Raw genomic sequence first — 23,266 nt, 5'->3', positions numbered from 1 at the left:
GGCTAGCATATGGTGCAATAACAAATAAACCTTGAAATCCTAAGGTATTAACAAAATATTTGTTTTTCTCTAACTTCACAGTTAAAGTGTTCAGTGGTTCCCTCAGTGGCTCTTCATAAAGGGACATGGAGACTCAGTGATGATTTTACAGTATATTTTAGAAAAATGTTTGCTTACTCCACTCCCATTAAAGGATTACATAATTCATTTCTTGATGAATAAAACAACTAACAGCATGACTTCTCTTATTTATGCATGCAAATCAGCTCTTCTTCCTGTTTCCCTCACACCCCCAGAAGTTTTCTCATTTGTTCTATCCCTTCATTGTTAAGTAATAATTGCAACAGAGATTTAGGACTGAGCCTGGAACATCAGAACCTTCTGGAACATAGCATACGGTCATATAATCCTAAAATGGAATCTGTGCTCTGAGAAACCTGAGACTTGGCAAAACTGGTCATCTTTTCATCCCAAGTATAGAGCAGTGTCTCTCAAAAATCAGTGACACAGTAAAGATCAGTTTAATGAATGAACTCAAAACTCTCCTTAGTTTTGTCTTTACCAAAAGCTATTTTTTTCCATTAGTTTACCTGTCTAAAATATGCCCTAGCTTTTCCTATATTTGCTTGTATTTGCAGTGAGTGCTTTGAAACAAAGCTTTGCATTTCATCTACTGTAATTTGACATTAAAAATTGGGGAAAGAAATGTTTTCCAAATTCAGGAATTCACCCTCCACCTTTTTTTTTCTGTGCTGACAAAACTTTTAAAATATAAGTAGAAATTTAGTGAAAGCATCACATCAAATATGTAAACCATAAAGATTTTAAAAAGAGAATTAGATTCAAGTGACTGAAGTAGTTACTGTATTAAAATCTATTTAGTGGCATTTTTCAAATGTCACCCAAATCACTGCGTCCAGTCTTTTCTGCTGCTTTAAGTATTACAGTCTCAGGGAGAGTGGAGTTTAGGGATAGTAAAGATAAGATGTAAATTGTGCACAAAGGAAGAAAGAAATGCGGTTGTTGGTAGTTTGAAGGGAATATTTATGAACAACTTTTCACCTGGATGGCCCTTCTCAAGTGGCTGTTTTTCTAAAGTAGAAAGTGAGAGTTGCAAAACTGTAAATCAGGCAATCTACATTCACATTTTGATGATCTGCAAATTACTTATTCATTCGCTAGAGTAAAGTAGATTCATGAAATCAATAACTTTGTTATTCATTTATGCCTTATACTTCTTTTTCCATTTGGAAGAATCCATTAAGCAAACTCTTAACATTTCACTGAGCTAGAAAAAAAAGAAGTGAGCGAGAGAGCATATTTGGAGTCAGTGTCTTCAGTTTCCTTCACCTTTGTTACCTTTGTGTTTTTCTTATCTGGGGCTTGCTCAAGGCTGTTTTTCCATTGGTGTGATATCCGTGGGTGGTCATAGTAATGCCAGTGATAAGGACTTTCTGCAGACATTTGTGAAAATAGGCTGTTAATTGGCCAGGGATGAATTTACTTGCTACATTTGTGAATTAAGGACTGCAGGTTCTTATGTATTTTAAGAAAATAAAATGTTGATTTGGAGGTCACCAATATGGAATTGAGGTCATATAATCAATTTCCATATAAAATTAGAGTTTTCGTGGTGAATTTCAGATCAAGCTGTTAATTTGCATCAATATTCATACTAACTTCAGGTTGTTAGGGGCACCAGACACTTGCCACTGAAATGCATTGAGGATGAACAGGCACTGAGGAGGACCTGCTGCTTTAATACTAACTGTGGGGACATGCTGTGGATTCTACTGTTACGTACATTTTACTACTATACCTGAAATCAGTTTGTTCGTGGGTAATGAATTGCAGCTATGTTGCTATAGGATGTGCTTGAACATTTTCACTTTAATGAGGAGTAATTACTGTCAGGTTGTTTCTCAAAACAAAACTCCTTTCCTGATGTAAAGCTGTGGACTTTCGGGCTTCATTAGGAACAGAAACTAAGCGTGATGCTGACTGTGAGCTTTCAGCACACACCTGAGCTTGTGAAGAAATTAAAACAAGAGTCCATTTTAAGTCAGCCCCTGGTTAACCTGGAGGTTTGGAGAAATTGGGTCTGTCAAACACAGCCAAAATGAAAGCCAGAATTCAGCCTACGTGTTTTATTTAGCCCTTTCGTAGCTATTCTCCAAATTATAGTTTCTTAATAGCTGTAGATTTGTAACAAGAACAAAACTGTTGGTCTTAAACACTTGAAATATTCATTGGGAAAATGAAGGGAGCTGGATATTTGAAATATTTTTTCTATTTTTAATATCAGCTTGTAATTTATTTTGGTTATAATTAACATTCCAAAAAAGTCTTATGCATGAAACAGCTCTTGAAAACTCAATATTCACAAAATAAGCAGAAAAGAGGAAATACCTGTCTTCAACATGTCTGATGTTCTGAGCGCAATGTGGTGCACAAAAGCCTATGATCTCACCACCTACGAACTTCTCTAATTTTTCTTGATATGGTACAAATTGTTCATACTGTGTGTAGTATCAATAGCTTCTGTTACTGTTTTTCTGGGGAGATTTTTTCTCTCTTTTTAAAAATAACAGCCTTAGTAATCACTACCTGATTTAAATAAATCAAGTCAGAAATATCCTGACAGTGCACCAAACAAGACCTGTGTGTATAATGTGAGTTCTTTCTTTTTAATTTTAGAATCAACCTTGTCCTATGTTAGGCAGCTGGAGGCAAGAGTAAGACAGCTGGAGGAAGAGAATCGCATGCTGCCCCAGGTGGGTGACTTCCAGAAGCTCATAGCTAGTCAGTGTCATTTGAGTTGTAGCATTTTATTTGTAATTTAAAGTCTCAATTACATTTGCTCCTCTAAATGATAGAAATCATTCTGTAAATAGCCATTCATCACTGTGGAGTGTGATTACTTTCCATAACGGCCATCATATTATCCAGATTCTTAAGTATGATGATAAAAAAATGAAGATGTCTGAAATAAGAATGTAAAATAATTTTAGAAGGAAGAGGGAGAAAAATGAAGACATGTAGAAAGTACTTGGATAGTACTGCTCATATACATTATGCATGTAGTTGGTAACTGTAAAGAAAGGACTTGTATTTAAATAAAAATTTTGCTAGTTTGTGAAGTAGGGAAAGCTGTAGGTGTTTGGGAAATTTCATGTTTTAATTAGTACATTCTAAAGTTTTTTTGCGATATATATAATTGAATTCTTCCAGTACAACAATGTGATGACAGTAATTGACAGTTTTTACTTTGGGGCTTCATTTCTTTTCCCTGGTGAATGCAAAGCATACTATTTTCTGGAATTTAATGCCTTGCCATGTGTTTTACTTATTAAAGTGTTTGGTTGGCTGATGTCTTGGTGAAAAAGATGTTGGTCCTTTGAGGTGGTGGCTCTTGGGAAATGTTCTGTTGTTGAGTTGAACAAATCTACTGAGTTGAGGTTGGTTTCCTTTACCGATGTGTAGACAGTAATATATTTTAATATTTTATAAAAATGAGCTTTTTAAACATTTAGTTGCTAATGTTCTTTCCACATTTTTGGTGATTATTTCTATTTCATAAGTGACTAAGGGAAAATTAAAACTTAATTAGCTAGTAAACAGTAGTTTAAAGGAATATACAAATACTGGTTATAATGCAGGAGCAGATACACAGTCATGCAAATGTGCTTTGGAAAGACATTTTATGTCTTTTGAAATCTTTTGTTTTTAAACTACTTTTGCTCATTAATGAGATTGGGGCTGTTAGGTACTCTAGATAAGGATGCCTTTCTCTTTCTGCCACTGGCCAACCATCTCACTACAAATCATGAGATTAAATGAAATAGGTCTACTTATCTCCCTTCTCAAACTATACACAAATTAAAACTCTTGACAGAGGGATTATTTGTATCATGAAATAAAGTACTATGTATAGAGTTTTTTTCTTTATTCTTCTATACTTTTCATTTTTCTTTTTTCTTTTTTTGCCATTTTTCCTTTTATATTGTATTCACAGTGTGACTGTGCTAGGACCCTTGACTAAAAACTTCTCTGTTCCCAAAACTAAAAAATATGATTACTTTATTGTGAACATTATACATGGTTATACCATCTCAGAGGCAACTGGGAATGTAAAGGAAAGAGGAAATGAGATGTTTCTTGGTTTTCCTTTGAGCAGGAATTGAGGCTCACATCAACATTAACATACTAGCATGTATGTTGTCTTACTGAAAAGAGGAACTACAAATGTGAAAATGATTACAAGACTGATTTTTAAAAAATCAACAACTATGTTAGAGGCCTCAAAGGGAAATCAGAAGTCTTCACCTGATTTGTGTGTGTTTATTTAAAGATATAGTCCTTACATAGTTAAGATCAGAGATTAAAAAGGCTTTTCATGTGTAAAGTGTTCATACATATGTTGTTAAACGCATTGCTATTTTCTATCAAAGAAGATTTTTTTTCCTCCACAAGAAATGTCTACGGAAGATCATATCTTATTGAATTGAAGGTGTTACTGATGTGGATTCTCCCTTATCATATGTACCATGAAGAAAGAAAAAGATTCTTGCTGATTTCAGAGATGTTAAAATGGAAAGATGTTTTAGAATTAAACAGCTATTTATGTGTCCAAATTATTTTAATGCAAAGAAAGTCTGTTGTTTGAAATGCGATATTGGACATATGCAGAGAATACAATAGCTCTAAGACCTTAGTTCAAAAACAATATTTCTGTTAAATTTCTGTATTTGACAGTGATGCCTTCATTTACAGCTAAAATAGATATGCTAGAACCACCAGTTGCAACTACTTGTGTAAACACAACAGAAATGAACATAGATGGTGAGAATCATGTGAAAGGATTCCTCAGTGGAAGTCTGAGACTTGGGCTAGAAGACATAAAGGATATGTAATTTATTCTTAGATGTCAGTGGGACTATTACAAATAATTATGAGATTTCCCTGAAGAAACTATTTCTGATTGCATGATGTTAGCTGGTTTGCAAGGTCAAGTCAATGCAAGAAGCTAACATTACTGCATAAATTAGTCTGAACACTTGATTTTCAGTTTTAAGAGGTTGTTCACTGTGCATTGATTAGAAGCTATTCTTTTTTTATTCCCTTTTTAAAAAATATGTCCACTTGTCTTTGGATAAGTAGGAAAAGAATATACTTGGCAATTGGAATTTCAAGTGTATCAGAAATCTTTTGTGACTGTGTCTAGTTTTTTTGCTGATAATTTAGTGTTTACAGTAATTATATAAAGCATATTCCCAGAGGAAGAAATCTCCTTAATGCACATTTTTATGTAAAATTGAATATAATGAACAGAAACTCCCAACTTTTCCCTAGTGATACATATTTTAAAATAAGCAAAGTGGGTGTGATAAATGCTGTGGATTTCTCTCTGGTTAGGTGCAAAAGCTTTCATTTCTTAGTTTATAAATGACAAGGTTCCTCCCAGCTCTTAAATTTTGTAGGCCTGGGCCTAAATTTTGTAAATAAAGTTTGGGTCCAGTCTTATACCCATGCAAAGTTACCAAATCATAGAATGAAAGGGTTTTGTTCAAAAAGAGGTAGAAAAATGCAGTGAAGATTGAGCTGGTTCTACCTAGTGGTGAAGAGGAGCCCACAGGAAGTGTGGGTGGACTATCAGTATAGACACTGTGGCAGGCCATTACTCAGCGAGCGCAGAACTCTTTGTTCCACCATGGTTTCCAGAACATTGTATAAGGACCATTGAGCTGTACTTTAAATCTGATGTGTGAACACAATAATCAAATGTGTCCTAAAGAATAGTCTCATTATTTTCAGAAAGTTTTATTTTGATAAGACAATATGAGATCTACCCCTTTAAAAGATTTTTAAGTGTATAATACAGTATTATTTTCTATAGGTATGATGTACATTAGATCTTGAGAAATTATTCAACTTGCATAACTGAAATTTTATACATGTTGATTATCAATTCCTTATCTCTTCCCCCTGTCCCCAGCCCCTGGCAACCACTATTCTAGTCTGTCATTTTATGAGTTTGATTATTTTAGATATCTCTTATAATTTTAATCATGTGGTGTTTGTCCATTTGTGAGAGCTTATTTCACTTGGCATATTACCCTATGATCCAGCAATCTTACCTTTGGATATTTATCCAAAAGAATTGAAATCAGGATCTCAAAGAGACATTAGCCCTCCCATGTCCACTGCAGTACCATTCACAATAGCCACGATGTGGAAGCAGCCTAAATGTTCATCAACAGATGGAGAAAGAAAATGTGGTATACACATACAGTGGGATATTCATCATCCTTTAACAAGTAGGACATCCTGCATTATGTGACAACATGAATGAACCATGAACATGCTTTTTGAGAGTTGGTACAAATGATCACTAATGATCACCTGCACTTAGGGAACATGTGGGCTAATGTAAATGTTTTTTTTTTTTTTTTACAGATTACATTTAAAAATATTTCAAAGGGTTGCATCTAACCTCTCATAATACACATAATGCTAAAACTGTTCAGACCGATCTGTGAGCTCCATTTTGTGTATATTTAATGTGATGTAAACCCTAAATGAAGATTCTGTGTTGCTTAAATAAATGTAGCTGCTATCTGTGAAATTTTACTAACTTTTAAATCCAGTGAGGTAGAGTCACCCAAGATGACATGAGTAGGAATTTATGAAATAAAAGACCCAATATGGTATAAAATTATTTTATGGAATTTTATATGAAATTTAAAAGGAACATACCTATTACATGTATACATTTACACATAAACACAAATTTTCTGTGGGTAAAGAGATTTTCAAAGTTGGATAGAACTTTACATATCACATTGGAAAATTGCCTCTTTAAGTAAAGGCATGTAAGGTTCACAGAGGCTAGGAGTATAGTCTTGGTCAGACATGTGATTAAGGGTAGACTGAGACCAGCATGTAGACCTATCCAGTGTTCTTTCTAGCACACACACAGTGCCTCCTTTAATCACTTTGTGTCATTAATGTAACTCAGTATAATTAATCTGTTGTTAAATCTATTTTATTCCATTGTCAAATTCTTTTTTAAGCACTTATCTTAAAAATTAATAAGGTGTCTGCTTAGCCATCTATGATTTCTTAGAATACATTCTATTTCTGCTTTAAGAGAAATATTCTATTTATTTATTTACTCACTTACTTATAGAGAAAGGGGGAGGGAGGGAGAAAGAGAGGTAGAGAAACATCAATGTGTGGTTGCCTCTCGTGCACCCCGAGCTGGGGACCTGGCCCACAGTAACCATGTGCCCTGACTGGGAATCAAACCAGTGACCCTTTGGTTTGCAGGCCAGTGCTCGATCCACTGAGCCATGCCAGCCAGGGCAGAAATACTCGATTTTTCTTAAAGTCATCATATCCAAAAATGCATTTATAGAGTCTTCTCTCTTCTCTGTCAAAATCATAAAGTTTTATTTTACAAACACATATACTCACATCTGCATGAAAAATTCATACTTAACAGACTGTGGTCAGAGAGGGCCTTTACTGGTCAGAGTGAGTTGGAGGTAGGTGGCTAGGGGAATAGATGGTTACAAGAGTAGTTTTCATGGTATGTACCCATGAAATTTGATATTTTAGCCTAAATCCAAAAACCTTGCTTAGGGCTTTCTACTCATTCCACTGTCCTTTTCTTGATCACCATGAGGATTTTTAATTCCGATCTAGTCAAGGTGTTCATGTACTGTATCAGCAATGAAGTCTGTTCAACAAGAAAGTATCTTAAAGTGGATGATCATACAGAATATCTTTTTGATGGTTTTATTATGGATAAATACCACCCTTTGAAGACATTAGTCACTGTTCAAACCTAACAACAATACTACTTACTTTTTAAAAACCATTCTGCCCCAGTCTGTGTTGAGTTTGGATTTTGCATTATTAATAGGGCTGGAGACATGAAACAAGCAGTTTGCTGAGTGGGCAAAGTCAATTAAGTGCATATGTTAAAAGTTCTACTGGGAAATCTCTCCTCCTCTTCATTCCAGTGTTCTGGCACCTACTTGAAAAGCCTAGATAGCCCCTCTGGGCCCCAGACACCCTCTCCAAACAACCACCTCTACTGGAGACCAACATTTTAGAGAGGTTTCCAGAGTCAGAAAAGGTGTCCTCACTTGCCTGCCTACAGTGTCCTCTGCCTGCTGGCTGCTGTGGGTCTGGCAAATGGGTTTGAGCCATGGCAACTTGGAGCACCACTGAGCTGGCTGCTTTCAGCAAGTGTTCCTATTTCTGTTGTGCTGGCACTCAAATAAGGGTCTATTTTTAGGAATGGAATGAAAAATTCCTCTTGTGTAATTTGGTGACAGTGTGGCCTCACAATGCAGTTATTCGATGCATTGGGAAAGGGGCAGGACTTTTTCCAGAGCAGTTTCTGAACAAAGGAAAAGAACCCGTCACTGTTGCCATAAGTGCTGAGGAAGGTGCACAGCAGCTAAAGAGATTGAGCTTCTCACTTCCATGGTAACATGGGTCCAGATCGTGTCTCAGAAAAGCTCCCTCACCATGTGCTCACGCAGGTTCCCAGTACGCTGGGCAGAGATAGGAGGAGTCTTTTTGACACAGGGGTTTCCCTCCTGTGCTTTTTCTTTCTTGCTTTGGAGATACTTTATAGTTGTTTCTCCTTCTACTCTTTACATTTTTCTGACTTTTTTGCTTTGCAAGTCATTTTTGTCTAACAGGGCCATAAGTAGATGGCTCATACAGGGCTCTAAAAAAAAAAAAGATCAGTAACTATTGCACAAAGATCAGGTACCACCAGGTAATTCCTTCCAGGACCCTTGAAAGTGGTAGTGTTTTTTAATTGCTGTTTACATGGAAACTATCATTCTTCACTCCTGAGGGATAACGTGTAAAAAACTATTTTTTCATGGGTCAGAATTCTAGCCTGAGTAGAATTTGAATGCTACTGATAGGAGAAAAAAAGTTGAACCCATTAAGGGTGGGTGACTGCTAGAGTCATATGTGGGAAAAGATTGACTCTACCAGAGGGAGAGTGCTTGTGGATTACCATTTTCTCCAAATCACCATGATTTATAGAAAAGATAAGGGCTTTTATGTGTAGTCAATGGTGTTCTCAGAAGACAGATGGGAGCAACACAAGTGGTGTGAGTGTACTGGAATAAGAGACAAATAGATATGGAAAATAAATTTATGGGAGGGAAGTCATGCTGGAGAACCTAAATAAAGGGAGACTGAATTAAGGGAAAAGTTAAAGTCTATCAGAGAAAATGTCAAAGGGTAAAATTCATGGGAAAAATGTCTACGGCAACATGGAAGGCTCTCAAAGCGAGGAGATTGACAGTGTTCGTCTGTGATTTCCATCGTGAGGGTTCTTGTTTGAGGACCTCTGATGCATGGTAAGAAATCCTCATTCTAATGAGAGAAAATAGGTGAAACAGAAATGCAATAGAAAATATAGCTGTGTCACTTATTAGTCCTGTTAATACAATTATTGAATTTAAAATGTACTCGATTATTAGGGGCTATGGTATCAATACTTCATATTTAACATGCTGCTTTTTTATATCTATACTGACATGTTAGTGATTCTATCACTAGAGCATATTAAAATGTTTTTTGACTTGTAGTAGCCATAAAAGTAGCAGCATTTTTGTTACCTGCCCTTGCAGAAATTTATCACAAAAAAAATTATGGTTCTCTCTCAGCATCAAGTTTTTCTGCATAGTAATATCAGCTAGAATCACAGATATATGAATAAGAAGCAATATGGGGCAGTATTTGGGAAAAATTTGAGATAGAACTATAGGAGAAATTAACATTGCCTTGTCCAGATGGTTTTCTACTCTCCTTTGCTTTTTAAAAAAATCTGAAGTCAAGTCAAAAGTTAAAAAAAAAAGTTGAAAGATGAAACAGCCTTTCCTTTTCTAATAGGGTAAGGAAATAGCTTATATAAATGGAAAATATTGGGTAGTGTTTTATTTGGGAATTAGGTTAGTTAAATGTAAATTCTATTGAAATTTTATCAGAAAAGCAGGAAATGATGAAAACTGGGTATGGTGGAAGCTTGTAATGATGCCGAGGTCTCACTGCATCTCTGTTTCCTGCCAGAGGTCACTACCCCTGTGATTGATGTACCCGAAGAGTCGTCTAAACCATGCTATCCTTCTTTTCACTCTGCCTCAGACCTTGCCTGCAATGGCATTTAGGAATCTTTCATTTAAAAGTACTTCTAGTTCTTTTCTTTGCTGTAGCCTGAGCAAAGTGAAGATGCTTATAACACATAAAAAACTCAAGTTGGTGCCTCTTGAAAATTGGAAGTTACCTATATCCTCTAAATGTGAAGTAGACAGATATAAATGTATTATAGGTAGTGTTTACATTGCCTAAATACAAATATACTGTGGATAATAAATGTAATATAGGCAAGTAATGATATCCTTTGACAAAAAAGACAGCTTAAATAAATTTCTAAGTGATCTGAGACTTTACTGAATTATATTTCCAAAGCTATCATTGTGTGGAAAAGAAGCAAAATATAACTGTCATTTTAGAAAGCGGAGACATAGACATCAGTGGCCTTGGACTCTGTTACTAATCAAGTGATTGAAGGAGGCATTGTGCAAATGCTAGAACAGACACTGAGTGGCGATGACCAGACCTGGCCTAATCAGCTGCTGGACCCAGGATGACAGCTCTCGCCTGGGTGCAGCTGGTTGTGCCGTGACTGAGAAGGGCGATGTGGGAGTTCTCAGTTCTGTAAGCCCATGACTCTTTAACCATAGAAAGTCTGTGTTTATTTGTAATGTCCACAAAATAGGTGTACCCCTTTTTATTTTGATATAAAATTACTTAAAACTACAACTTTATACCTTAAATGAAAGACCCTGGGTCTTTTATTTACAGGTGCTAATTTATGTCATTGTGGGTTATTCTACCTCATTGGGTTCTAATGTTAAGAAAATTTCATCATATAGCTATTAAATTTATTTAAATCGCATACAGTCATGGTATCTGTCTTTGAGACTCATATCATATCAAATATGCATATAGTTGAGCTCATGTACTAGTCTAAGCAGCATTCGCTTTTGTGTATTTTGAGAGATAGTGTGCAATCCTCTAAATGTTTATTTTCATTCATTATACAAGGGGGGACAGAAAAAAATCTGGAATTACGTTCTCAAGGGCGAGCCCCTTCTAGTATAGGTTTCCCCCGCCAGGTGAATGTTCTAGAAACCCATCTGTATCAGTGTACTAGCTGACATTGTTGTGAGAGACTGTGCTTGGCCTCAGAGAATTTTTTTTTGAAGGCTTTCAACATGTTTGCCCATTTCATGATGGGTGCTTTACGAGTGTACTTGCCCACACCATTCAGCAGTTTTTGGCCAAAAACGGCATGTCCCCTGTGCCCCACCCTCCCTATTCACCCAATCTCTCCCCATGAGATACTGTTTCTCTGGATGATGAAAGTGTTCAAAGGGAAATGTTTTGCCAGTGTGCAAGAGGTGAAACAAAAAATGGCAGAAGCAGTAAAAGGCATCTAAAATCGGTGAGTTCACAAACTGTTTCAAGCAGTGGAAAAAAGATCTTGACAGGTGTATTGCATCAAATGGAGAGTATCTTGAAGGTGACTGAAGTGTAAATATATAAGAATAAATGCACAATTTTTTATAAATAAATTCTGGGCTTTTTTGTGTCTCCTCTTGTATAAAAAATTATGTGTAATGAACATGAAGGCACTAGTTTTCCCTCACAGTACACTTATTTAAAAATAATATGAGTGTAATAAATCGATATGGATTTCTCTTTGGTCTGGTGTCAAGTCCTCTGTTTCTTTATTGGGAAGTGTGGTTCTTTCCAGCCCTGATCATTCTGAGTCCAAGAGTAAATGAAAGCTTGGGTCTGTGTCTTCTACCCATGCAAAGTTACCAGGTCCTAGAATGTGAGGGTCTTTACTGGAGAACAGATATGTGGTGAGAAATGTGGTGAAGGTTGAGTTTGCTCTACACAGCGTTAGAGAGGAGCTCCCAGAGGAGAGGATGGAATATCATCACTGCTCAGGAAGCACAGCGCTGTCCGCTCTGCTGTGGCCTCTGCAGTATCCTACAAGCATCCTGGAGTTGAACTTTAAATCCAGTTCATAAATACAGTTCAAAAAGAGCCCCAAATTACAAAATCTTATTTAAAAAATAGAGTATTATTAGGTGTTATTATTTGATAAGGAAATGCCTTTTCAAAGTTGGTACAAGTCACTGTTAAAGATCACCTGAACTTAGGATATTTTCTCCTGAGTACAGAGCCTAATGTAAAATTTAAAAAATAAAATATAAATCACATGTAAAAATATTTCAAAGGATTTGATATAATAAATGAAGACATGAGATTTTAGAGATAAAATTTTTTAAGTATGAGAGAATAATATAGGAAATGTTAGAAAATTAACTTATTTAGCTCTAATTCTTACCAAAAGTATATTCTTTATTTTAAAACTTAATATATTTTCAGTAATTCCTTCCAGGAATAAACCAAAATAAATTACTGTGGGGGAAAAAAGGCATGAGGTAGCATACATTAGCTTTGCATTGTGACCAGACTGAGAATAACAAGGCTACCTGCATATAAATCAAAGTCAAGTCCGCTTCACTTGTGATGCACAGAAGGTACATGTTCAGGAGAAGAAAGTATTTTTTTCAAAGGTATCTGATTTATTGGACTCATGCTGTAGAGTAAAGCATCTGAAATGACAGTCAGCTGGGCCTTTCTTTAGATGCCCTGGTTGACACAGAGGCTGAAAGAGGAGTAGGAGGAGGTAGACTGGGAGGCGATGATCAGTGTTGCTGTGACAGTTTATATGGAGCCTTTATCCAGTATCTTTCAGAGTGCGTGCCATCAAGCCCATATAACCTGGTAGCATCCTAACCTAAGAAGCTAATTAAAGTGGGTGTAGAGAGGCAGTATGAAGGAATAACATGTGAAATAAATCATAGGCTTTGCCTTCATTGTTTTATGACTTAGGGACCTTTGGTGGGTAGGTAAGTCATTCTTAGTAAGAGAAGATTTAGAGTTTATTTATGAGTTTATTCTTATTCTAAGAATTCTACGAAGTAGTTTCTGTATCAATAAGTTGGGGGGTATTTTGATAAGCAACCCACCCACCTGTGTAAATGTGGCATTACTGAAAGTAATAGATGAGTTTACTCAGACCACACCAGTGCAGATTGGTGAAACAGTTGGAGTCAGTTCTCTTCGCCCCATGGGCTTACCTTTGGGAGCTGCCACCTGGACTCCTAAGTCTGGGCCTGACTTGGGCTGTTGACTGGCTGCAGCAGTGATGTCTGGCCCAGTGGCTCCCAACATTCTCTGGACTGAGACAATCCCAACTCCTGCTTGGGTTCTACCTTGTCCAGGCCCAAAGCCTGTGGAGAAACTACTGCTTACCACAACGTTCTAGTGTTTAGCCCAGAAATGGAGGTGGGAAGGAGTTACTATTAGCAGAGAGACAGTCAATTCAAAGATTGTTCCTCCTTCTTGAAAGTGCTCTATTATCCTTGATTTCAGTATCCTATTTACCATATTTTTGGACCATAAGATATACCTAGGTTTTAGAGGAGGAAAATAGGAAAAAAACTTTTGGAGCCAAAAATGTGGTAAAATATTTAATAACATAAATAATATAATATTTCATCAATGTAAATGTAAACAGAACTCAACAACAGCATTAACAACCATTATTCCTCCCAAATTTGGGGGCTGGGGCAGGGTGCATCTTATAGTCTGGAAAAATACGTACCTGGTCTAATTCTTTCTTATGGGAGAACTTCTTGTCCTCAAACTTCTCGGTACCTCAGGTATTTGCGATTTCAAGAGTGCTCAGCAGATGCATGCAAATAATAGCAAGCCCTCTTTTAGAATTTTTATCCTCTTTGAGATTTTTGGAACTTCCATAATAAAGGTTAATGGAATAGAAACAACTTTTGAACTATCATTTTTTTTGAAGAGAAAAAGTAAAAGAATAAGGAGGCAGCAAACTTACTTTAAACTCTTGGGCTAATTATTTTAGTAGTTTTATTCATCTGAGTGAGCGATTTTCAACTATGTCTGCATGAATTTCTAAAACATGCAATATCTGCCTATTTAGTGGGGGGCACTGACCTCTTTTCCCTTGGATTGTCAAATAAAAAAAAATGACAACAGCCAACACAACAATAGCCTTCCAGTGTTAATGCCCTGCCTTTAACCATAAATATTTAGGTCACATGTTAGAGTTGCATCTTATTGGTTACTTTTCATAGTATGGTTGTTTGTGATTGGTTAATTCTTGGTAGCAGAAATCCTTATATACAATATAAGCACCTGACTTTTTAGAAACTTACTTTGGAACAAAAGGGGTAGGCAATTACTATTATTTTTGTAAATCAATCAAAATTATACCTATTCTTTTTGTCAGATTGGCAAAAATATTTTTTTTGGTGTGCCGCAGAATTTTAGTAACTAGTTTATGTGTGCCATGAGATGCAAAGTTGAAGATCACTGCTCTGGCTATTGCTTTTAACAGTTATATTAGAAAAGAATTGAATACAGAAATGTAAGGATCACAGAAGAAATGTAAATCTGACCCAAATGTGTAATAGCAAAGAAAGGGATTTGGTACTGTGTTTTCTTTACCTAAAATGCCTCTCACTTGCAACAGAACAACATATGAGGCAGAACTTCTGATGTTTGACAGATAACAAATAATAAGCCCAGGACCAGATGGGAACCATCCTGGACTTGCATGGAAGCTGGCTCTAAGAAAGGAGGCTGGTTAATAGCCAAGTTACATCAGCTGTTTTGACACCCAAGGCAGGTGTCATCATGCCAAAAGCAGGGAGTTTTTAAAATTTAAATATTTTCATGTTTTAGGAAATTTAATATCCATAGCTACAGAAATCTCATAAAAGAAAAGCGTAACATTCACACTCAGAAACAAATCTTAATTCCAGTAAATTTGATCACAAATAATTGTGTGGGAATGATGTGTCTTTATCCTTTCGGGTGCCAAGCTTCTGTTGAGTGCCAAAAGTTAGCAGAAGCTACAGTTGGAATTTGGATGCCAGCGTTCTGACCAAGTTTTAGACAAAGGGAGCTTTAGGAACTTTGCATTTTGAATTTGGTTATTTTGTTTGGTACCAGCCTCATTCACTTTCTATTCCCTGTTCAATACATGATTCCTTAACCGGCAAAGCTCATGCGTTTGTCAGTAAGTTCTGCAAATTGTATTTTCAATAAGATAGTTGGTGATGGCAGCTCAGTTTCTTTAACAACTTAAAAGGACTTTGGAGAGGTCTGTTTAAGGCTGATTCCTCTGGTAACTTGGGAAGAAGGTGGCTCATGTGGCTGTTCGGGCACTCAGTTTTGTTTTTTTGTTTTTTTGTTTTATTTTTGAAGAGCATTTTCTCCATTTGGGAAACCAGTTATACTGAGCCTTTGGCCCTTGAGAATGAGATCAAGGTGGGCATGAGAGCAGCTAAGAGCAGCTGTCCCTCCAATGTTTTTCACTTAAAAAAAGTGCCCTGCTCAGGATTTTGATATCGACAAAGTTCTTCAGAATCAGTCATGAGAATGTGATAAAGCATCTGTCAACTCTGGCTGGTTTCTTCAGGCTATAAATTGATGCCATGGTAATTTCCATTAGGAATAATAAGGTCTTTAGGAATAAATAAGACTTTATTATCTTTTAAACCACTAGAAAATGTTTGATGTAATCCCATTGATGTTTAATAGTTTTTACCTTATGAAATTATGCTTTTTATTTTAGATATGTTATTTTGTTAATTTTGTTTGAAGGCATCAGTCCTACTGTTTTAAGTGTTTGGGTCTTAAGTCTTTAGGTTGCCAGGAGAGACACTGTAGGTCATGATAAAGATAGTGTCCAATTTTTTTTATTTTTACATGTTTTTTTCTTTCAAATGACAGGGTGGATGTTTGTTTTGGTTACAAGCACTAACTGCAACCTGTGTATCAGCTGAGGTGCAGACTATTGGGACACTGGGCCCTGTGATGGTCTCTGTTTTGTAGGTGAGGGAATGTCTACTAATGGGCAGAGGCGAGGTCTGTGTCCAACTTTTGTTAACATTGGTCTAGCTTTCTGGTTTTTGTTTTGTTTTTTTTTCCCTGAAACCTGTTATGTGGCAAGTGTGTTTCTCTGGAAGCAACACAGCTATGAAAACACTGCCACCATCTTCATCGCTATCATCCAAAACAAACTTCTGGTGAGGTGTCTTCAGGGTCTGAATTGGAATTAGCCAAGAAACTCAGTGTAGTTTGTCATCCATCATCAATTTTGCTATTCACTGAGAGATTTCATCACTCTACCAATTTTCGGAGCATGGGAAGATCTCATCCTTTTATCAATCTTCAGGACATTTCTAGGCCCTCAATAAATTACATAGGAAAGAATATTTGTCTACTTATCACTTCCCTTTAAGCTACTTGCCTCCTTCTCTGGAATCTGCCCAGACGACTGCAGTCTGCAGTGACCTTCTCATCCTCACGTCTGCTAGGCATGGGTACTTTTTTAGTAAAAGTCCAGATAGTAAGTATTTTCAAACTTGTGAACCATATGATGTGTTGCAACTTCTCAGGCCAGCAATTGTAGCATCAGAACAGCTGAAAACAGCCACAGAGTATATCGAAGTGAATGCGTGTGGCTGTGTTCTCATAAAACTTTATTTACACAACTGGTGAAAGGGGCTGGATTCAACTCTGCAATTAGTTTGCTTACTCCTGCTCCACACTAAAATAATTTGTCTATTATTTGGGTTTTCTCTTAATATTGGTGTTTTTATTTCATTGGGATCTCTCATATTACATAAATTTTCACTTGTACATGAATTTATTGCACACAAATACTTTTTTCAATAAGTATTTTTTATTTTTACATTGGTTTAAGTTCCTTTGTCCTATCATCTATCTCCACACTGGCCCTAAAGTTATCAGAATCTGGATTTTGAAATGTGCTGTGATTAACCAGAGGAGCTGGTTGAGCAAGAGGCAAAGGTATTTTTTTCCTAACAAACCACTTAGCTTTGGGATGAAAATTTGTCAGCAATAAAGATTGCTTGCATTTGGCTTGAAAAGGCAAGTCCTCCCATACAGGAAGAACAGTTGTTGTGGAACATCAGCTGGGAAATTTGTACTTTTCTGAAACAGCTGTGTATGGTTGCTCTAGTGAGAGAGTGGTTATATTGCTTTTGTGTCCTGGCTATTCTTGCATGTCTGAGGGAGATTGCTAGGAAGATAACGTGAGGCAGGCTTGTTTTTAAAATAGACCCCACATGGCTGGTGGCTTGGAAAGAACATGCATTTCTATATAGTCCTTCAAAGGCAAGTGAAAGTTTAAATCCATGGTGATCAGTGAATGGGGAAAACCACTTCTGGCTTAGGCGGAGATCAGAAATCAATTAATCACCCTTTTCCCTTAAGTGGGGGCATTTCGTGAATGAATGATAAATCAGGAGATTACTGGTAAGAATGAAGTGAATTCTGTGTTTTTTAGGTTCTTCATGTTAATATTCTCCTTTCCATGATTTCTGTCAAATGTGTGGGTTTTAATTATGGTAAATGTGTGCATGGAAAGGAAAGAAAGGAAAGGGCTTGTCTGCAGGTGCTTTGGAAAGAACAGAGGGGAAAGAACAGAGGAGAAAGAACTAAGGCTAGCGTGTGTCCAGCGTGTTTCTTGTGGATCAGAATAAGACCTACAGAAAAGTGAGAAGGAGCCCCACTTGTCTTTTGTTTTTGTCACTAGGAATCATTAACATCAGAAGAGCCAAGGGGTGGAAGAAAGATTTAAAAAGAGCGAAATGCATTGGCTCTTGCTTAGATGGTGACTAATAGCAACCTGGCAATTATCAAGCTTCTCTATAGCAATTAATGTTTTCAGAGTGCCTTGCAATTGGGTTTATTAGTCACCCGTCACAGCCACCACATGAAGCTAATTGAGAGACCTCTCCATTTTAGTACTGAGGACAAGTGACTTGCTGAGGGTCAGGCAGTGGGTAGCTGATGGAGCTCGTTAGTCCCTGGGTCATTCTTCTCTTGAGTAGGCAAAACAATTTCTACTTTAAAAAAATATCTCTAGCCAGCCTTGAAAAATTATTACTGGTTAGTCTGGTGGTTTCCTAAAATGATACTACTGCAAATATTCTAATTTTTAAATTTTTTCTCTTTAAAATTTGCCTCTCCTAAAGCTTTATGATGTCACTTTTCAGAATTTCACAGTCAACTTTTCAGAAAATGTTAGCTGTGCATTTTGAAGTTCTGCCAGCTCCTTTACTCAGGTCATGCTCTCACAATGTTGGCCCTTAAGACCTTTACCCAGAAACTTCAGGAAAATAAACATTTTTAACCAGGCAAACTTGGTTTGTGTCATTAGCCTTGGTCAAAGTTTGTATGGAGGGTTTAGGGAAAGGTATTTTAAATTTTAGTTATTCATACTGTCCTTTATCCTCAGAATCCAGGCTAGACGAAAGCAATGACCTTGCTATTTGAAATGAAAAAGTTTACATTTCTCATGAGATTGGTAGAGGGATATTCATTCAATGGGAAGTGATCAGTGAGCTTCTACTGCTTTTCTTAGTAGAACCAAAACAAACCTTAATAAATGTGGAATGGGATTTCTTTAGATCATGGGAAGATGACATCTTGGCCATTCATTCAATATTTTATTCCTTAAGTAGTTCTTGTGTCTGTTATATACAGATACTGTTTTTTAGACAATGAGTATGCAGCCTTGTGTAAGTAATTTATGTAGCTTACATTTCAAATGGTGGATCATTATTAAAAATATGTACTAGGGAATGATGATCCGTATGAAAAAGCAAAAGCAGGTTACAGATTGGAGAGTGACTGGAGTGACAGGGTATTTTACATGGAATTAGAAAGGCCCACTGAGGAGGTGACATTTGGAGGGACCTGAAGGAAGGAAAGGACATGGCTGGAAAGGAGTATTACAGGAGGCAAGAACAGCAAGGACAAAGCTTCATGTAGGAATGAACTAGTCACGTTTGAGGAAACAGGAGCAAGGCAGCTAGTGTGGCTGCACCAGTGAGTGGATGGAGAGTAACAGGAGAGGAAGTCAGAGAGACAGGCAGGGAACAGAGCCTGTAGGCTTTGTTGACAAGGTCAAGTGTTTGGATTTGGGTCTGAATTGATGGATAGCCATTAGAGGAATTGAGCAAGGTTGCCATCGTGTCTATTAAACTTTTTGAAAGGTCACTGTCAATGCTAGGTAGAGGAGATAGAGGCAGGGAGAGAGTACAGACATAGGGACACTCAGGGAGCTAGCCTGGTAGTGTAAGAGGGCAGATGGTTGCTTTAACATTGTGGTGGGGTGGAGATGGGGAGGAGAGGGATTGGATTCACAATATATTTTGAAACAGAGCTGAGAGAGCTCTATGACAGAGTGGATGTGAATAGAAGGAAAAGAGACCCCGTATCACTTCACAGGTTGCGCACTACAGGAACTGTTCACGCAGACTGTGCAATGAGTGGCATCCCAGCGTGGTTCAGTGTGGTGCCCCTAGAAAGAGTTAAGGATGACTCCTTGGATGTTGATTTAAGCTATTATATGATTGGTGTTGCTGTTCACTAAAATGAGGAAGACTGAGAGGAGCAGATTAGGAGGTGTGGGGGAGTCAAGCCATGTTTTGGGTATGGGAAATTTGAGATATTGGACACCTCCAAGGAGCTGTCACATACAGGGTTAGGTGTATGCATCTGGAACTCAGGGCAGAGGTCGGGGTTGGAGATACAAATTTGGAAGGATAAATTGCTATGGGGCCGAATTAGGACTTCCTGTAGTGTGTTGAGGAAAAGAAGAGCTTCGTGGGCTGTGCCCTGTGACACTGTAAAACAGGGAAGGAGAAAGGAGTGAGGTGCAGAGAGGGAGAAGGAGGCCCATTTTACATTTGTATCTCAGTCTCCCAGATTTTATGGATGATCTTTGAATGTATTTTCTGTATTAATTATGCAGCGTTGCTTTATGTGTTACTGTTTTAACTCTCTGATGGATCTCAGACTTACCTTTATGAACATTATTTACCTAAATGAGCATATATAAGTTTGAATCCAAAAATCTTGTTTTCCATCATAAATCATTTATGTTAGGGGTCAGGGCAGAAATAGATATATTTTTAAATCACTTGTTTTCTTTCTTCCCAGTAAGAGTCATTTGTGAAAGTGAGCTCATGCTTTCACGATGCTTTCTTGTGTGCTCTGACAGTGTTCTCACTAATGGAGACTTTGTTTCTCCCTCTGGTAATTGTCTTGGGACTACGTGTGCAGAAGCTACACTGCCTGGATCATTTTGGTCACTCTTGCTTTTGTAAAGCTTTAAGTGCAACGTTGTAGTGAATGCTCCAAGATAGAGCTTCCAACAAATGACCTAGGTAGAAGTGCACTCTAACAAGCAGCTGTACTTACCTTGTATTATTAACATGTCTCCTAGAGAGGTAGCTACCCTTGTACGAAGCTGACTGTCTCTCTTACCTTGACCTTCCTCTTTTGTGCCAGAGCTTCATGTACTGGAAGACTGCTTGATGAAACTGAAGACCCTTCCTTTCGCTAAAGCCAGGGCAGCAAACACCACCTCACCATACAGCATTTCTTAGTCAACTCGACAAGTATTTATCTTAAATAGGTGCTTAGTCCCTAGGGCTCTGGCTAGGTACATGTCTCCCTCTGGGCTCTGAGAGAGTGCTGTGGTATTTAACACAAGCATTAATCAGCTCTGCTCTGCCATCTGAATGCAATGCTGATCAGCATGGCTTCTTTGCTTTTGCATCAACACCAGCAATTCAGTTCTGTGTCCTGACTCTTAGTCCTACTCATGTCCCATCATCCCCATTTTTTTTAAATAAGCCCAAGACCTAATGTATTCAGATACGTGGTCAACTTTTACTACTGAATGTAAACTTGATTGTTATCATTTTTTTCCCTTAAAAATTTTAGTGTTTCTCACTGGGAGTTGTATGGTTAATAAAAGACAAGAATTAAGCACATAAACTTACTACCTGGAAGCAGAGTATGCGTAAATCGAATTGTCCACATTTCCTACCTTTTGTTGCACAGCTGTTTGGTACCAGGCCTTCATTGTTCTTCTTTGTCTGCTGTCACTCTGGCTACAGAGACATACAGGGTATTTGCTGTCTTAGTCCTTTCAGGATATTCTTTCCTTCCTAGGATTCACCCTCTCTAATTCTTGTAAAAAAGCTAATCTCTATAATTACTTTCATGTAGTTTTTGGGGACAGGGACTGTATATATCTTCAAGTTTTACATGCAGTCACAGATATTTCAAAATTACTTTCCTTCCAAGAACGTTATATTGTTTCATCAGATATTTTCTTCACGGCATGAAGTTAAAATCATTACAATTTTTGCAAACTCTTTTATTTCACATGTCAGAAGAGACCCATTTGTATGGGTATCTGAGAAAGAGGATGTGGGGCTTCATGAATTGTTAATTACTTCTTTGTTCTTGATTTTAAAATCTGATGAAAGAGTTAGATAGATGTATTACTTTTCCTGGCACTTCCTGTCCTGGTGAATGGCCTGACCATTTAGCTGGTACCTAGCCAGAAAGCTGGGAGCCATTCTGGGTTCCCAGCTTCAACCTCGCTACCTACATTCACATAACCATTAGGGCTTGTAGGGCTGTGTCTTTTAACCCTTCAATATCCTTTGCATTCCTTCTGCTGTTGTCCTGTGTAGGCAATGAGTAATCAGTTTTCACTTGAACTTCTCTGTTAATATCCTAACTAGACTTCCTCCCAGCTAATCTTGTCCCACCCAAATTATTTTCCACGTTACCAGAGAGATCTATAAAACACAAATCAGGTCTTGTCACAGCTCATACTTCAGTATAGAGTGAATTTCAAAGCCTTCCTATGGTGTAGAAGGGTCTCTGTTCTGACTCCTGCCTTTCCTGTCAGCGGCCGCTTGGCTACTCACCTCCCTCACATTCTGGGCACATGTCTGTTTGAACTACTTCTGTTTCCCTAACAAGACAACTGTCTAAACTCAGGTTCTCCAGATTTAAGCTCCTTACCTCCTCTACTGTGACCCCATAGACCTACTGTGACCCCATAGACCTCAATCTTAGGCCTTATTCAGCATAATGAACAAGGGGTGAGAAAATAAATATAAATACTACCTTCCAGTTTCTTTAGCTGGGAGCACCAATATATTCATAGATTGGCCTACGCTTAATGTTAAGGATAATATCTCTTTTGATGATAGTTTATTTTTTTATTTTCACCACCTGATGTTTGCCATTACATAATGATTTTGATGGGAATCAGCATATACTTTAGATGCCCCATTGTTAAATTCTATTTGTACTTTTGGTCTGCTATAATCCCTAGTGTTCATTTCAGTTACTGTTTTAATATACTGGAGCTTCACTGTAGTGTTAGAAATATATGGAAATGATTCAAGATTTCCCAGATAGATTTATTTTGCTAGAATAATAGTAATTAGTGAGAGAAAGCAGTGGTGGGAGTTTAGTCTATGTTTATGTTATATAGACTTGCCAAATACGGATCAACTCAAAAATGTCAGTTTCACTTATTTCAGGCCGTTTTAGCACTCTAGAAGTGTTCTTTAGTTACTGGACAAATAGTTGAGTACCTGCTAATTACTAAGTACACAGGCACACAAGTAAAGCATTTATACAACTATTTTTGAGATGGTAGAAGAAAAGTCCCAGTCTCACACATTGATTATGATAATCCATTAATATATCAAGTTTATTGAGCAACTGTTGCTGGGACAGATAGGGTGCTAGTGTTAATGATTACAGAGATAATAAAAGTCAAGTGCAATGAGTTTGAGGAGCCCCACAATATATATTTAATAGTACTATAAAATGTGATAAGACTTAACATGGAGCTATGAGAAAATGTTGTCAGCTCATGTAAAGTAAGTGGTCAAGATAATTAAACCCACCTGTTAAATAATGAAAAGTAAAGTTCACATGATCACAACTTATTCATCTGCAAAGGCATGAGGGAAGCAAGTTTTCTAGATACCTATTTCAGGAGGAGAAAGAGAGAATGTGAGTAGGAATTAATAAGGAACCAGAATTGAAAGAGTGACATCATGGATCACACTAGTATGGGACAAAAAAGCATGGGATCCAGAAAAGTCTCACTGGAACCCAAACCCAGAGAGAAGAAAGAACAGGAAATAGACTGGTCTCTTGATGAAATAACTGTATTGACCTGGAGCCC

General features: G+C 37.3%; 1 protein-coding gene across 9 annotated transcripts in view; it reads left to right on the top strand.

The window, feature by feature from the left end:
* Positions 1 to 23,266, top strand: part of CCDC85A (coiled-coil domain containing 85A) — a 167,077-nt gene that overhangs the window by 124,615 nt on the left and 19,196 nt on the right. For 8 of the 9 annotated variants that reach the window (XR_006784485.1, XR_006784486.1, XR_006784487.1 and 5 more), the window contains one exon: positions 2,698 to 2,774. The exons of the other annotated variant lie outside the window; for it this stretch is intronic. Coding sequence is in view for 5 of the 8 variants with exons in the window: in XM_045828835.1 (XP_045684791.1) it covers positions 2,698 to 2,774 (77 nt within the window). In the remaining 3 variants the exon portion in view is untranslated. The remainder of the gene's footprint in view (positions 1 to 2,697; positions 2,775 to 23,266) is intronic. 9 annotated transcript variants of the gene reach the window in all.

The sequence above is a fragment of the Phyllostomus hastatus genome, unplaced genomic scaffold, assembly GCF_019186645.2.
Source record: "Phyllostomus hastatus isolate PE091 unplaced genomic scaffold, TTU_PhHast_1.1 phas_scaffold_78, whole genome shotgun sequence".
Lineage (NCBI taxonomy): Eukaryota > Metazoa > Chordata > Mammalia > Chiroptera > Phyllostomidae > Phyllostomus > Phyllostomus hastatus.
This window is presented reverse-complemented; position numbering and strand designations above follow the sequence as displayed.